Source organism: Silurus aristotelis (assembly GCF_946808225.1).
Source record: "Silurus aristotelis genome assembly, chromosome: 21".
NCBI classification, from domain to species: domain Eukaryota; kingdom Metazoa; phylum Chordata; class Actinopteri; order Siluriformes; family Siluridae; genus Silurus; species Silurus aristotelis.
In genome coordinates this window covers 20,483,144-20,500,768 of record NC_139594.1, presented here as the reverse complement: position 1 = coordinate 20,500,768, position 17,625 = coordinate 20,483,144, and the positions used below count along the sequence as shown (strand labels likewise).

Genomic DNA, 17,625 nt, shown 5'->3' with positions numbered 1-17,625 from the left:
GCATTTACAGCACATTGGTTTTTATTCTTCAAAATATCCACTGACTTGATGCCCAGTGTGCACGAAACGAATCAGTAGAAGGAGCGGTCATATGTAGGTAATATTAATAAGAACTGCTGTAGCTCTAAAGAAGGCTATGTGCTGAACATTTAAAAATATAAACGGAAATGTACATTATAATTTTATAACCGCATTAAAATGACTGAATCAGCCAATTTTACTGACAAATGATGGTGTTTTTAGTTTGTATAAACATTTTGCTGTAAGAAAATCTTAGCCTATAAACCTTCTGTGCTTATAAAAATGTACATAACATTTTTTACAGAGTTCACAAAAGCATTGATTCGTTTGTACATGCTCTTTACTCTACTGCACTGTAATTGATGAATAGGGATTTATTGGTCTTTCATTAAACGTTTCCTTCTGTTTTCTGACCTGGCAGCAATGTTGTATTTAATCAGTAGCACATCTTTATCACTGGGTGTGTTCCTCACACCTCTATACATCGTAATAACTTCGTTTCTATCTCAGTATCTTTTATGGAATCTTATATCTGTTGAACAAGATGAACGTGTGCAAGGTTAAATAAGTACAGATACTAAATGGAGTGAGATGAAATGTTTGTAACCACAAATAAAGCAGCACCTTGTACATGCAACTATTCTTCTTTTTCTTTCGGCTGCTCCCATTAGGGGTCGCCACAGTTATCGGTATCCATACTAATCTGTCCTCTACATCTGCCTCTTTCAAACCAACAACCACTGAATGTATATATATATATATATATATATATATATATATATAGGTATAAATAAATACAAATATAAAAACAGTATCATTAAAAAGCCTACATTTTCCCCTTTACCTGAGCAGAGAAATATCTGTACAGACAAGGGGTCAGTTTTGAAATAATCGCCCTAATCGCAGCGCTTCTAAAAAAATCAGTTCACTTCTTGTTAGTCAACATTTGTTAGTTAAACCTGGCTGCTAAAGTCACACACCTTGTATAGGCTGGCCAAAACTCCTAGTAGAGAGCTGTACATCTGCTTCTGTAGGTTTTCTGAGAATGTATTTGGTTAGTAACAGTTTTGAACATACATGTGTATATCCGACTCTCTGTGTGTGTGTGTGTGTGTGTGTGTGTGTGTGTGTGTGTGTGTGTGTGTGTGTGTGTGTGTGTGTGTGTGTGTGTGTGTGTGTGTGTGTGTGTGTGTGTGTGTGTGTGTGAAGTGGGTTCTTCGCTTCTCCCTCTGGGGGAAAACTGTTTTCAAAGCCTGTGAGTCCAAATCCCAGACCTTTAGACCTTTAATCTCCAAATGAGATAAATGTAAGTAACACTGCATAAGAACATGCGCCAAACTCTGTAAATGAGACCTGACCTAAGCAATCCATGTTTTATTTAACATATTCCTAAAGATAATTCTCCTGATCATGATCATAAAGAGATTATTGTGGACACTGTAGAAATAAAGAAAAACAGTATACACTCTTCCAATCTCTATTAATAGTGTTGGCTTCAAGTTCTTAGGTGTCCACATCTCTAAGGAGCAGTCGTAGCACTATAACTCTTCAATTTTTGTTATGGTACAACAGCATCTTTTAATTCTAAGGAGACTGAATAAAGTGCATCTGTCTCCTGAGATCCTTGGATTTTTTTTATTACTGGATATTAAATGCATCTGGATCAATTATATCACAGTGTGGTATTGCAGGTCCATGGTATGTGTTACCTGTAAGGAGTTGATTTGATGTTTTGATTTTGCTTTTCCCCAACCATCTTACCCTAAATATAGCATCTGAAACTCAAAGCAATGAGAAACACCTGTCATTCAGACATCCAAACTAACCATAACTTTGTCAAAGCCAAAATATTTATGGACTTTAGTGAATATGAAATATAAGTGCAATAGTTCCATGTTTTAGTCTAGATTTCTTCTGTGTTTTTTTATTATTATAGACTGAATAAAAGATAAGAGATGTAGCTATTAAGTGAAAAAGCTCATACCAACTTAATGAATTGGGTTTTTGTTAAAAAGCATTATTATTGAAAATATGTGTACATTATACCATATATTATAATTGTTTTATATATTTTTTAATGAACCTTAGCAAATATATATATATATATACAGTATATATTTTTTACTTCACGTACATTCAGGCATTTTAAGCGATTTCAATTTTTGCTCGTTAGAGGGCGCAAGAAACGCGTTTTTACTCTGACTCTTTCACTCTTATTTGGTCAGGGCTCTTTTTGGTTCAAAACTGTACAAATCACTCACACAATATACCATTTGTACATTGGACGGTTAATAAAAATAATATAGTTGTTGTGACATCGAAAAGAAAGAAAGAAAGAAAGAAAGAAAGAAAGAAAGAAAGAAAGAAAGAAAGAAAGAAAGAAAGAAAGAAAGAAAGAAAGAAAGAAAGAAAGAAAGAAAGAAAGAAGGAAAAAAGAATATTTCTTAAAAAATATAGATATATTTGTCATTGGAATCATTCATTGCTAGAGTCTAAAATGTGTGTTAGTTTGTATGTGACGATTAGTTTTTCCCTAAAATACGCAATAATCGTTTTCATCTTAAACGTTTAATTAACAGAAAAAAACCACAAAAACAAGGATCTTTTAGGAGCAAGTAAAGGAAGGATATTAAGAAAATTGTCCGTTGTACAGTAAAAAAAAAAAACTGTAGCAATCACAATAAATCAGATGGATGACGAATTTGTTAGTGAATTTGAAGTAACCAGCTGTTTCAGGTATTCCTGTAAATAATAATAAAAGAATTGAGTAGAATAAAATAGAATAGAATACTATTATTATTACTATTGCTATGTATTAAAGACTATTTACTTTAAAGTAGTAATAAATGTAAAAAATAATAATTCTGCTGTAATAGTTAAAATTCACACTACATCATGTAAAATGTTCAGGAACTCAGTCCTGTTTATTTGTTCCTCTTGTTGTTTTAGGATTTAAATGAATCACAGTTAATAGCCTGAAGCAATACAAACTGTCCAGTAGGGGTCACTGCAGCTCCGCATATGAGTTCGCAGACCAGCATGATGTTTTGATTTCGTCTAAAATAAAACGCGGAACAAAATGGAAAATAAAGTTGTGTATAATGATTTATGTAAATTGAATTGTTGTTTTTTTTGGACACATACACAGTGACAAAAAAAAAACCGCGCAGAGGAATCACAAAGCCATAAATACATTCCCTAAAGATTTCTGATTTCTGGCTGAATTGTAGTGATAATTTGAACAATACGGTTTATTTGTTGATTGTGTCGGTGGTTTACTGGAGTGGGTGTGAAAAGTGTTTATTCGCTTAGACATGGGCGCATATGAGTCATTGTTTTGGTAGATAAATAAAGAGGATTCATTATTATAATTATTATTGTTGTTGTTGTTGTTATACAGACAAAATTACAAAACGTGTACATGTACAAACAGAGAAACAGTATATCAAATTGCAAAAATGAAAAAATTAAAATAAAAAAACCTTGGTGTGTTTTGCATCGAACCAGTCTTCATCTGACGACCCTTCAGTCATTACAGGACATTTTATTAGACATGGTGTACATATTGTTTTCTTTGTATTGTTTCCTGGAGCGCGGCACAGCCTGGAGTTTAGTTTTTAATGAATTTGTTGACAGTTTTCTTCTCTTTTACGCGCCGGTTCTGAAACCAGATGGTCACCTGCCGTTCAGAAAGGTTGGTCATTACGGATATCCTCCTTCTCTTGTCCTTGGTAATGAACTTGTTGGCCAGATATTCGCGCTCGAGCTCTTTGAGTTGCACCTTTGAATAGGGGACGCGTTTCTTTCTGCCGCGCCGGAACGAACTCGAGTCTGCTTCCCTGTGAGGAACTGAGTCTGGAATATAAATACAAAACAGCATTTCATTTAAAATGAGAAGAAACCGAGACCTTTCACCTGTTACGCCATCAATACATAATGCCATACAAATGCTATTATGATAATATTTCGTTTATTTTTTTATTCAACAGATTTCTTCTAAATGGTTCACCTGGTATCGAGGATTTCCACGCGTGTCCTGTAAGCGGCTGCTCCTTCTCACCACATGCTTGTGCGTTCCAGCCGCTAGCGCTGATCCCCCACGGGTCCCCCAAAACAGAAGACTCGGTCCTGTGCTCCGAATGCCCACTCACAGCCTGCACTACGGGTACATCCAGGTACCCAGCAACAGGCTGGTACAGACTTGATCCATAGTTCGGATAGAATGCGAACTCCCTGGCTCTAGAAGAAACATAATCTTCAGCCGAAGGAGCTGACATATCCATATATTTATCCCCGTATTGAGAGGTAGCAGACGCTGGTGAATGGGTAGACGATTTAACCACACTGCCAGCCCAATGTGGATGAGACACTTGGCATGAGTAATATCCACCGCTGCCAAAATACCCATAAGGCAGTGACGCGCCGCCAGATCCCTGTGAGGTCGTGCTGCATTGTTTCCCAGCCTCTCCATCTCCTGTAGTCACTTCGCATGACGTGTAAGCAACGCTGGGAGCCAAAAGATTTCTGCACGAGCTCGGGGCCAAATTACCTCCCGCAAATGCCTCCATGTTTTTGCTTGCGTCCTCCAGTGCGCTCGTGTTGTCATACAAAATCATGACCGGGTCGGTCCATCGTGGACGCAGGACCAGTGACGTTGTCATAGCCAGTCGGGCATCGGGGAAAACGTGTGGCTCCTTCCCTGGAAAGACTTCTGAAAATGAACACCAGCGGATGAAGCAATTTTGCAGGAGCCAAGAGTCTCAGACGCGCCCCACGGGCCTCCCAATATCGGTTTGCCATTGGCTCATGTGTCCATGTGACGTGTCTAGGAGGACGTTTTAAGCAACACGCATTTGAAAGAAAGAAAATGTGCTGCGAACGTTCGCATTCAAGGAAATGGAGAGGTGTTCCAACACAAACAACAACAAAAACATGCAAACACGAGATAACTGTTAAGCCACCATGCATTTATGGACATAATGATCCAAATTCAATTTCCCATATTTTTCATTGTCTGAGGTCTACATCTTTATTCATCTTATATTTTACATTTTCTGTGGATCTCTCAATAGTTATGAAGACTTTTTTTTTTTTTTTTTTTTACAAAAAAAAAAGACAAAGAAAACACTCCAAGTCAAGTTTTAGTAATCGTGTGTTAGAGAAAAGTGCTCGACCCACTTTACCATGCTGTGTCCTGAATCCTGATACCTCATAGTGAGTTCATATTATGACGAGACAACCAAGATCACAAAGACTATCAGCAGTAAGAAGAAATGTTCACATGGGAGATGTTTGCTAACGCGATTAAAGTCCAGGCGGCTTCCGTTAAGTTTACGAGATGTTAAGACAGACAAGTCTCTCTCTCTCTCTCTCTCTCTTTCTCTCTCTCTCTCTCTCTCTCTCTCTCTCTCTCGCTCTCTCTCTCTCTCTCTCTCTCTCCCTCTCTCTCTCTTTCTCTCTCTCTCTCTTTCTCTTTTTCTTTCTTTATCTCTCTCTCTCTTTCTCTCTCTCTGTGTGTGTGGCCAAGGTCAAGTTAAATGTCAGCCGATTGGTCCATTCAGGCTCTGAAAGACCTTCTCAGTGTTCACAAAAAGTAGTATAATTGTACTATTATTTACTGACTAATGTCTTTGAATTTATTAGATTTTTTGTTCACTTGCTCTCTGTTTGCAGCACCATGTGTAGGAGCAGAAAAAAATCAATTATACAATTAAATGAAATTCAAATAATCAATCTTCATGTGAGAAGGAAAAACTAACCTCAGATAGTATAAACCATGAAAGAAACCAGACTCAAAGGGAAACCCGTCCTCATTTGGGTGGCACCAAATATTCATTCATTACAGTTCCATCATTGTGTTGGTCCTGATCCATTGTAGCAGACTTTTGATAATAATTATATTCCAAATCCATCATTTGTAAATGGAATTAAACGCCGTTATGTGGTCTTTATTATTATTATTATTATTTTCTTTATTTTAAACCTTTTTTTTAGGAAGCCATAGCGATAATAATGTTTGGTACTCTTATTTGTTTCTTTTTTGTTTGTTTTTGTTTTTTTTGACACCATATGTTTATTTAATAATAATAATAATAATAATAATAATAATAATAATAATAATAATAATAATAATAATAATAATAATAATAATAATGATTATAGAGCGAAGAGTACAGCGACATGCAACCTCATATAGCATTTAATTAAAGGTCTACTTTTTTAGATTACTTACAAATTAAAAATAAACAAGAACCGAGGACAAAAAAGGTGTTAAATGTTCACAGAATCGAGCCATGTGTTTTGAAGGCCTTTCAGAACACGGGGTGCAATCAGATGTGCAATTCCGTGCAATTATTCGAAAATGTCTTTTAAAGAAACAGACGTAAAAAAAATACTGCTGATAAAAAGTTTTAATGGGAGATGTGGTGCATCATGTTTACATTATGGAGAAACTAAAAGCGTTCTGAACAAAATGGCGGATGGAAAAAAATAAACCTGTTTTTGTGTACCTCACTTCCATCCAAATTTGGAATAACACTAACTCAGTGTTATGGAGTTTCAGAAGATTCACTGGTCTACAGCTGATTACTAGTAGTAGTAGTAGGCCTGATGTAGTAGTAGTATGTAGTAGCAGTAATATCTAATGTAATCTGATGTTTGTCAGATGCATGTTCATACAAACTGTAGGTATTAGAAGAAGAGTTTTTTTTTTTATTCGTATTTTAATAAGTGCCCTGATGTTAACACAAGTGGTAGATTATCAATGGACAATGTTACTTCAAGAAAAGAAATAGCCATGGGTTCGACAGAAACTAAGGACTTTTTTGTTTCTTAACTAAAACACGTTACTGAGAAATTTATTATTATTATTATTATTATTATTATTATTATTATTATTATTATTTTTTTTTTTTTTATGTTCAGAAAAATCTTAGTTACGTTGATCACCTACACTCGTTCTTTAGACCGCCGGTCTCACTCCCCAAAGTCCAGCTGTTCAATTCAATTCAATCACTCACTCCAGATGTGTATTCTAACCCAAACATCACTGTCCCTTGTCCGTTCAACCCGTTCAAATATCAGCATGAATATTGTGTCTGAGTGCTGCATCTTGCCTCCAGCACAACTCCAGATGTGGTTGTGGTTATTTGATTCCTATAAAACCACTTTGGAATTGAAATAATGTAAAAACTTCATGTAAAAAGCGCTAAATACTCAAACACTCTAAACACTTTGTGTGTTTTTAAGGATGCAAATTTGAGTGATTTGAGACCAGAGTCTTCTTCTTCTTCTTCTTCTTTCGGCTGCTCCCATTAGGGGTCGCCACAGCGGATCATCCGTCTCCATACCACCCTGTCCTCTATATCTGCCTCTTTTACACCAACTACCTGCATGTCTTCCCTCACCACATCCATGAACCTCCTCCTTGGCCTTCCTCTTTTCCTCCTACCTGGTGGCTCCATCTTCAGCATTTTTCTACCAATATAATTCATGTCCCTTCTCTGCACATGTCCAAACCATCTCAATCTCGCCTCCCTCACCTTGTCACCAAAACATCCTACATGTGCTGTCGCTCTAATAAACTCATTTCTAATCTTGTCCATCCTCGTCACTCCCAACGAAAACCTCAACATCTTCAGCTCTGCTACCTCCAGCTCCACCTCCTGTCTTTTACTCAATGCCACTGTCTCTAATCCATACAACATCGCAGGTCTCACCACAGTCCTATAAACTTTCCCTTTCATTCTTGCAGATACTCTTCTATCACAAATCACTCCTGTCACTCTTCTCCACCCACTCCACCCTGCCTGCACTCTTTTCTTTACTTCCCTAACACACTCTCCATTACTTTGCACTGTTGACCCCAGGTACTTGAACTCCTCCACCTTCTCCACCTCTTCTCCCTGCAACCGCATCACTCCACTGCCCTCCCTCTCATTCACACACATGTACTCTGTCTTACACCTACTGACTTTCATTCCCCTTCTCTCCAGCTCATATCTCCACCTCTCCAGGCTCTTCTCAACCTGCTCTCTACTCTCACCACAAATCACAATATCATCTGCAAACATCATAGTCCAGGGAGACTCCTGTCTGACCTCGTCCGTCAACCTGTCCATCACCACTGCAAACAGGAAAGGGCTCAGGGCCGATCCTTGATGCAGTCCAACCTTCACCCTGAACCAGTCTGTCGTACCTACTGCACACTTTACTGCCGTCACACTGTCCTTATACATGTCCTGCACCACCCTCACATACTTCTCTGACACACCTGACTTCCTCATACAATACCACAACTCCTCTCTCGGCACCCTGTCGTACGCTTTCTCTAAATCCACAAATACACAATGCAGCTCCTTCTGTCCTTCTCTATACTTCTCCATCAACATCCTTAAAGCAAATAAGGCATCTGTGGTGCTCTTCCTCGGCATGAAACCATACTGTTGCTCACAGATGGTCACCTCTTCTCTCAACCTGGCTTCCACTACTCTTTCCCATAACTTCATGGTGTGACTGATCAACTTAATTCCCCTGTAGTTACTGCAGGTCTGCACATCTCCCTTATGCTTAAAGATCGGTACCAGCACACTCCTTCTCCATTCCTCAGGCATCCTCTCCCCTTCCAGAATCCTGTTAAACAATCTGGTTAAAAACTCCACTGCCATCTCTCCTAAACATCTCCACGCTTCTACCGGTATGTCATCTGGTCCAACCGACTTTCCATTCTTCATCCTCTTAATCGCTGCTCTCACTTCCTCCTTACTAATCCTATCTACATCCTGCTTTACTAACTCCACATCCTCCAACCTTCTCTCTCTCTGATTTTCCTCATTCATCAGCTGCTCAAAATACTCCCTCCATCTTCTCAACACACTCTCCTCACTAGTCAACACATTTCCCTCTCCATCCTTTATTGCTCTAACTTGCAGTACATCCTTCCCAGCTCGGTCCCTCTGCTTGGCCAATCGGTATAAATCCTTTTCTCCTTCCTTAGATTTGAGACCAGAGTATTCAACATTATTTAAATTTTAATTTAACATACATTATAATATGGCTTTTTCATCATTTTGTTTTAATGTAAAGATCATTTGTATTAAATAGTTTGCTTTTTTTTTTTTTTTTTGTTATAACCGCGGACATGAGTTTCTCGAGGTGACGTTATTGCGCATGTGCAGCGGAATGACCCACACCGTTATCCGTTATCCCTCTGTTCCCTATACAGAACCGGACTGCATCTTCACTACCTGACTTGCTTTACCATATAAGTGTTAGATGAGATCATTTAGACTCTCGAGATGATCAGAATTTCTAATACCGAAATTGTATTTGTGAATGATGGTAAAATCTCTGGTTTGGTGAAAAACAAACAAACAAAAAAAACCTCTGGAATCTCATGAAAAGCTTACGGACCGGGAACTATGAAAAGCCAAAAGTGTCAGAAAGATTGGAAATATTTCGTCAGAATGAAATGTTAGAGTTCTTGCGTTCACAATAAAATGTGTATACAAAGTGTTTTTGGAAATTGGACTTTTTATTTAAGTAAACATGGCATGATGGGAAATCACACATAGACACACACAAACGCACACACACACACACACACACACACACACACACACACACACGCACATAGACACACAACCTTTTAATTCTATTTACGGTTGTGGTGGATCTTGGAAACACTGGGCCTGAGGTGAAATCACACCGTGGATGAAGCACAAACCCCTTGTAGATTCCAACATATAATTATTAATGGAAATAAAATCAGAACTTAAAATGGATTATTATTATAAATGGAGCTCAAATGTAATATTGCCACAGTATATCCCTCTACTATAGCACCATTTAATCTCTCTAGATTATTTTGAGTTGAACAGAGATGGCACGAAACCTAACAGTTTTGTGAACGTGACTGGATTTGCTCCACCATCCTGTTCCAATAACAGCTATAAACCAGAGCAGATTATAGCAGAGCCTGTAATTATGTGGTATAAAACCAGGTTATACAATATACGTTTGAAAAAACGTTGAGCACAGTAATTGTTTATTCGTGTGAATAAACAAATAAAAAAACAAGCAAATAAATCAAGTTTGATTTATGATACCGTCTTACATTGTGTTCCCTGATGGCCTGTGATGAAGACTAATAACGTTAATGACATTTGCAAAAGTATTGTTTTAGATGCAAATATTGGAGTTTAAATTAAATATCGAATATACAATAAACAATCGCGAGCTTCTAATTGGTAGATGAAAAAAAAAATGAATAATTGATAGTTCATAAAGATGTTTTTCTTTCAAACGTGTAAATAAACATCAGCTATATAATAAATATATAATAATCACATCAACTGAAGATATTTTCAGACATTAACCAACATCCATATAAACTGAATAAAGAAACGAGGAATTCGAATAAAACAATTATTTTCTGTAAATTTAAATCGCGTCATTGTAAAACAGCAGCAACATTTATTCTGAACGATTATTCGATCGAGTTATTTTAGATATAGCTTTTTTGAAAAATTGTAAATAAATTAAATTATCAATGTACATTAAAATATTTGTACACATACTTTTTCATGCACATAATCACCAACATTGTAACAACAAATTGCCGAATATTTTTTAGAGTATATGATTTCTTCTTAAAATAACAGTGAGTGAAATGAATTCCTCGAGTATGGAAAAAAAAAAATTATACAAATGCCTTCATAATCCTATGAACATTTTATTACTTTGTGAACAATAGATTTGTGTTTGATATCGATTTAATGATTAGTATTATATGTGAATAATGAATACGTGTTGATCAGTTTGCCAGATGCGCACAAGGCGCGTGTGTATGAAAACATTTTTATAACCTAGATCACAATTTTCACAGTTTGTCTGTATTTATAAAGGCGTGGAAAAGTAACGTGAATTCACACCCCAAAAAAACAAAAAACAAAAAACAAAAAAAAAAGACATCGGGGCGATTACAAAGTTAAAAGAGGGGTCGATACGGTGATTTATTACTAGAATTTACGCAAGTGGGCATTTCCAAGCTTTCTATTAAGTATAACCACGATTATTATGATACCGTCGTTATCTTAATTCAAGTACGTGTGTGTGTGTGTGTGTGTGTGTGTGTGTGTGTGTGTGTGTGAGAGAGAGAGAGAGAGAGAGAGAGAGAGAGAGAGAGAGAGAGAGAGAGAGAGAGAGAGAGAGAGAACGAGAATGCAGAGTTAAATAACCTTACATTTGACTTAACATTTGTACGTTGTCATTCTCAGTTTGAACAGCTGAGGGCGCGCAAGGACAGCTTTGTCTAAAAGTGGAGTTTAGCGTCACATGGTCACACTACGAGTTTTGGACTCTTTGTTAGAAAAAAAATAACAAAAAAAACCCCGGTGAAATCGATGATACCATTATTGAATTATTATTAATTATGTCTTGATTACGGCTTTAGACCTGGAAAGCAGAACTCTGAACTACATGACTCCAGTATCACTGAAAAAAAAAACCCAGGGTCAAGGTAGTTGTAGTGATGCATCGTCAGTGCTTTAGCAGGAGACACCAGGCTTAAGAGCAGATCAAAGTCAAATCAGAGAAGAACGGAAAGAAGGTTCCTCCCTGAAACCATGAAGTGCTCTCAGCCTTGCCTTTTGCAATAACCTTCCCCAAATACTCCATCTCCTGAGGTGCTCCAGAACACAAAGCTCAAAGAAGAGAACAGACGCATTATTATAATTCTGCAAATTATTCTGACTTCAACATTATGCATTATGTGCATGAAAAAATGATGTGTACATTTTTGTATGTCTTTTGTTTTTTTTTTTGTTTTTGGTTTCGGTTTCTGGCATTTGCACTATAATCATAACTTTGTACATTTTTTGTCTTTTTTTGTTTTTGTTTTTTTGTTTTCTGTTTCTTGCATTTGCACAATAATAATAACTTTGTACATTTTTTGTCGTTTTTCCCCCCATAAGTCCAATTGATGTCAGACTGCTGAGGTTGCTGAATTTCAATGTATCGTGTAACAGACTGCTTCCTGTACCTATGACAATAAAACACTTGTATCTTGAATCTAATAACCAGCACAATTCTGCACATTAATTATGCAATTATTAATTGAGGTATTAAGAATCTGAATTAGGTTCATTTGCAATGTTACATTTGTGAAGACAGAAATGCTGACGTTGTTAAACTGTAAACATGGATTCTATTAAAAGTTTGATTGACGATTTTAAGTATAAAGATAAATCCATGGTGAAGAAGAAGAAGAAGTGAGAAAAACTGTTTTGGAAAGATGATTTGCAATGTTTGCTCTATTCACTGTTCCTTCTGAATAATGCAGTACTTGTTTAGAGACCCACATTATTTGTTATAAAGCAAATTACTCTGAAAATTCATTTCAAATGTTTGATATAATAACATTATTATTATTTTTATATATATATATATATATATATTCCTAAACAAGATATTTTTCAAAAGAAACACATCTGCAAGGAAATTGGGATGGGATGAGTATAGCACGCGCTGGTCTTTACCCGGTATAGTGTTTAACTTCTGATCCATCTTTATTTTATTTCAATCTGCTGCTCGGTTTATTCGGGTCAAATCCACGCGTGACGTCATCGAGCTTTCCGTTATGACGTTTTTGTCCTATTAAGAATGACATTTTGCACAGGAGAGGGGAGGGCTCGCGTGATCCGGCCCAGTGCTCGCGCTGCGCTCTAGACAGCTCTTCTCACTGCTCGGTCTCACTGCTTCTCTTTCTGAGTGCTCAACACGACCAAGTGATTCCGTGCACTGAGAGTTATGGAGAGCAGAAAGGACGGGCCGATGAGGACCGAAGGTGGCGCACTGGCCTCGAATTTCTCCGACGTTCCTGAAGACCAAGAGGAGAAGGCAGCTCCAAGAAACGGTAATATCCAGGACTGGTTCCCGTGTTCACGAGACCGATCGATGGAGAAAGCGCAAAGCGGCACTATGAAGGGAATGAGACTCGCAAGTAAGACGCGTGCGCAGAACCAAGATCTCTCAGATCTCCCCAGGAAAGAAGCAAGCAGCTCCGACGAGTCGGATTTTTATGACGGGACGGATGTGACGGATGTGACGGATGTGAGCTGCACCCCTGACCGTACGGATTACCAACACAATGCTCAAGGTAATAAACTGTCTCTTTCTCGAGAACATTTTAGAAGGGGATTCCCTTCAATTAGCAAACTACCTACATGCACACAGATACACACCCTCACATTGCACATTAGGAGAACTTACAGGAACTTACATACTAATCATGTGCATGAATTCATTCTTAAAAACAGCAGCAAGTCTTCGAGATACTGATGTCCCAAGATGCTCGTGCTTCTGTGATGGGATCTCACCAGTTTGAACTGTTCACACTTGACAAGTCTATAATCAAATCATGACCATGTCATCTCTGTGACAGAAGAAACCCAGATTCATCAGAGCAAGGGATTTTTTTTATACACAATAGCTTTAGTTCCAGGCTGAAAGGATCATGTGGTCAACTCAAATTATGGACGACCATCCAGATCCACATGATTGGCTGAATAATTGCACGAATGAGCAGATGTACAGGTGTTCCTAATAAAGTGGCCAGTGAAAAAAAAGAAGAAAAAATAATGCGGCTTATATCAAATAATTCGGGAAAAAAATATAAAAATAAATGTCAACATAATAATGCATTTTGTTTATTGTGTGTGTGTGTGTGTGTGTGTGTGTGTGTGTGTGTGTGTGTGTGTGTGTGTGTGTGTGTGTGTGTGTGTGTTATTAATATAATCTTATATATCTATAACAAAAGTCTGTCTATAACTGATTGCACATCCCTGATTTGTCCAGGTCGGGGGTCTCCGAGTCCCAGTACAGAAAGCACAGTGGACGGTGGGAAAGTGAGCACGTGCTCAGGGGGCATCGCGTACGGCTCGGATCAGATGCGACGCTACCGCACGGCTTTCACCAGGGAGCAGATCGCTCGGCTTGAGAAGGAGTTTTACAGGGAAAATTACGTGTCTCGACCCCGCAGATGTGAACTGGCGGCCGCTTTGAATTTACCAGAAACCACCATCAAGGTATTGATGCGCATTGAAGAATATTCGGATTATTATGAATGGGGTGTCACGTGATTATTCATTCGCTTTAACTATGGTGTTTACATTTTCCAAAAAGAATCCTCCACATCTGGATTTCTAAAAAAAAAAAAGAGGTATCAAGAATTAATAGACTTCTGATTTCAGGTCTGGTTCCAGAACCGGCGCATGAAGGACAAGAGGCAGCGGCTGGCGATGACGTGGCCTCACCCAGCCGACCCCGCTTTCTACAGCTACATGGTGGGCCACGCGGGCAACCTGCCCTACTCGTTTTCCTCCCATCTCCCCGTGGCCTACTACTCCCCCCTGACTGGCGTGGCCGGGGGTCCGGTCAGCGCGTCTGGAGCGCCTGCGTTTGCGAGTCCTCTGCGTTCACTGGACACTTTCAGACTCCTCTCTCATACTTATCCGCGTCCCGAGCTGCTCTGCGCGTTCCGACACCCGTCTCTGTACGCAAGCGCGGGTCACGTCCTTGGGAACGCGTGCACGTGCCTCGCGTGTCAAGCCAGCGGGAGCGCGCAGAGGTCGCCGACGAACGCAGAAGTCGCGTGCGCTCCTTCGACCAGAGACGACGCGTTCCTTATGTTCTCGCCGGCGTTCCTCAACAAGTCTCCGGAGCAGGTCCCCAGATAAACTGACACGTGAAAATGGTCCTGGACATTTTGTTTTCTCTGTTTTGACCACGTTTTATAACAATGTCCAAAATGCCTCCAACAACCTGCTATGCAAAACATGAAGCTGGTCTTTGCGTCATGGAGGACATGGAGGACATTATTACAGTAGAATGTGTTAGAGAAAGCACCAAGCAGTTGCACTTATAATAGACGATAATAGCAATTAATGAGAGGTGTATTCATATAGAAGAAATATTTTCATCTTTATTTAATGACAAAGTAAATCGAGAAGTCAGATGTTGAATGTTTAGAGGAGTTGCAGAAATGAACAGAACATGTAACTTAACATACAGGACCAAAAATACCCGATTTAATTATTAATAATAATTGTAATATTATCAGATAGATCCTGACCTGGAGATATGGGCATGCAGAATTCAGCTTTTTTTGGGAAATGTTTTGGTTGTCGTGTATAACATTCGTAATAAAAACTCTTTTGAAACAGATGTTCGATTGTATTGAATGAATCCAAACTAATAATTATTACAATATGAAAACAGTCAATATTTTAAAATAAAAAATTGGGTTTTTTTTCTAAATAAATGATTATTAATATGATTGAAGTCAGAACATGGAGCAGTGGTTTATATATTATATTTAGATAGATAGATAGATAGATAGATAGATAGATAGATAGATAGATAGATAGATAGATAGATAGATAGATAGATAGATAGATAGATAGATCTGCATGGATTCTACACTTTGAGTTCTAGCTTCGTTTATTTTTTTATTATTTTGCACACTCTTCCCAGTAAATCAGATTTGGGTCCCAACGCGCAGACGCGTCCCAGTGCGCGTGCCAGAGACGGGAGCGCGAGACTGATGGCTTTGTTCAGCGCGTGTAAGTGGACACATCCCGGGGGAAAATTTTCGATAACCTGAGCTGTGCATTAAACTACACACTTCCTTATCTGGAGTGAGAGTGATGGAGGAGAACCAGGCGGTTCCTTGGACGTGTCCTTAAGGGGATTTCCTCCTGTCCGCTTTAAAATCCCGTTTTGGTTGTTTTAATTGATGGCGAGGCCACGACACGTGAATGCCTAACGATGAAGAATGGGAAATGAATGCTCAACCAATCCAATCATTCTTCTACAACTTCTTTTAGCAGTATTTACTGTGCACTGGAGACAACAACAAGGTTTTGGGTTCTATTACAGTATATACATGATAATATACAGTGTGGCCCATGTTGATCAGTGCAGAGATATCGAACTATTGGTCAATTCACCAGATCATTCATTTTTTGTAATGGCAGCAAGAACACACACAGTACTAGTCACTACTCAAGCAACAGATTATCTGTCTAAAGATAAATTCTATAAATGGATCAGTAATAAAATGACAAGTGACAGACATTGACATATCGCTTATACAAGAAACAAGCAATGTTTTAATATAAGAATAAAAGTTCAATCAAAAACTGAAACGTTTTCTAAATCATTTTGTTTATTAGTGAACACTGCAAATGCCTGTTGATTCCTATAACTTGAGTATTGAAGCTCAGGGGTTAAGACGTTAAAGGGTATAAGACGAACAGGAAGTCCACTGCTGGGCCCTTGAACAAGGCCCCTAACACTCACCTACTTAGTGTATAAGTGCCATAATTAAATCTGCTGTAGGTGAGGGTGTCTGTGCAATGCCCCAAAATCTGAATAAATCCCATTGATGCATCCATAACAAAGCAAACTGAATAGTAGATGATTTTTTTTAACATGGAGGACGTAAAAAAAACCAGTCCACTGTTAAAATCATATTAATATTTTCTCTTTCCCAGACTTATTCAGGGTGCTTGTTTGATTTTATGTTTAAAAACACAAACCAGTCCATCTACCAACCACAACCATGCCATGGCTAATGTCACAGAAAACCCACTTTCCCCTCATTCTGGTGTTTAATGTGAACAATAACTGAAGCTCTTGACCACTTAATAATAACCTAGTAATTGATTGAATACCTGGATGAATGATGTTCCAAATAAGACCACCCTTCTGCCTGATGCCTACTCATAGCTGATTGAGCAATCAATCTGATCTACTCATAGATAAAAATCCACCAAAAGATACAAAAACCCTGGGAAGCTGAAAATGCATGTCCAAACATGACCTCAGTATTTATGAGAAGAATCTTTGCGTAATCAAAGATGTGTTAAGCAGATGTTTGCTTTTCTGGGTGAGTCATGCCGATTATTCCCCAGATTTAAAGACAGGATCTATGCTTTGCTTAATGTAAAATGCAATGCTGCTAGAACATCCCAAGTTCTTTGTATTGCTTATCTTATTTCTGCTTCAGCACCAAATCAATTCCCTCCCCCAGTTCTCAGCCTGCCTTCAGCAATGATGCATCATCCCATTCAATATAAACTGGCTATCCAAAGCAGGCATTCGGTGCTACATCAACGCTGCCTCGTACCCGTTATATCCATGAGTGGAGTATTCGCTTTTGCAGGACGTGTGCTCCTGTTTTCATCGTCAAATTTCATCGACACCGCATATGCACCATGGCACCAAAAAATGCTTCTCCGCTCCCTCATTTCACCGCTCCTTTATTTCAAAATTTCAGGTTCAGGTTCAAGCTGGAATTGGTGGAGATTTAAATCAACAGTTGATCTGCTCTTTCACAAGCTGTTTGTAAAAATGGTCCCAGTGCCAGTAAAAAAAAAACCTGGCAACCATCTTTTGGGTATCTCATGGGTGGATGTCACACGTAATAGAATTTCTCGAAGCCTGTCCCCTCTGTCCAAAGTCCTGCGCTAACTTTCTCCATGAAAACGCAGCACCGAAGCGTAGTGAATTCCACTGAGCTCCAGTGTGGGGTAAAAGAGTGTA

At 38.5% G+C, this 17,625-nt stretch overlaps 2 protein-coding genes across 2 annotated transcripts; one reads left to right on the top strand and one right to left on the bottom strand.

Moving 5' to 3' along the window:
* Positions 1-2,914: 2,914 nt before the first annotated feature.
* hoxa13a (homeobox A13a) lies at positions 2,915-4,841 on the bottom strand. Its single transcript, XM_083523808.1, has 2 exons — positions 4,031-4,841; positions 2,915-3,876 (listed from the first exon to the last, which is right to left on the bottom strand). Exons 1-2 carry the CDS (start codon positions 4,680-4,682, stop codon positions 3,632-3,634), a joined length of 897 nt encoding a protein of 298 aa, XP_083379934.1. The 5' UTR covers positions 4,683-4,841; the 3' UTR covers positions 2,915-3,631.
* Positions 4,842-12,720: 7,879 nt separating this feature from the next.
* evx1 (even-skipped homeobox 1) lies at positions 12,721-14,901 on the top strand. The gene is made up of 3 exons (XM_083523799.1): positions 12,721-13,177; positions 13,876-14,105; positions 14,271-14,901. The coding sequence occupies exons 1-3, from the start codon at positions 12,829-12,831 to the stop codon at positions 14,754-14,756; spliced, it is 1,065 nt and encodes a 354-aa protein (XP_083379925.1). The 5' UTR covers positions 12,721-12,828; the 3' UTR covers positions 14,757-14,901.
* The last annotated feature ends 2,724 nt before the right edge of the window (positions 14,902-17,625 follow it).

What these genes read in the sequence shown, in the direction of transcription:
- hoxa13a (XM_083523808.1), bottom strand. Translation starts at nt 4,682, where the DNA reads ATGACAACGTCACTGGTCCTGCGTCCACGATGGACCGACCCGGTCATG. An exon ending in GTGGAAATCCTCGATACCAG is followed by an intron (nt 3,877 to 4,030) that starts GTGAACCATTTA and finishes TTTATATTCCAG; the next exon opens with ACTCAGTTCCTCACAGGGAA.
- evx1 (XM_083523799.1), top strand. Translation starts at nt 12,829, where the DNA reads ATGGAGAGCAGAAAGGACGGGCCGATGAGGACCGAAGGTGGCGCACTG. An exon ending in TTACCAACACAATGCTCAAG is followed by an intron (nt 13,178 to 13,875) that starts GTAATAAACTGT and finishes TGATTTGTCCAG; the next exon opens with GTCGGGGGTCTCCGAGTCCC. An exon ending in TACCAGAAACCACCATCAAG is followed by an intron (nt 14,106 to 14,270) that starts GTATTGATGCGC and finishes TTCTGATTTCAG; the next exon opens with GTCTGGTTCCAGAACCGGCG.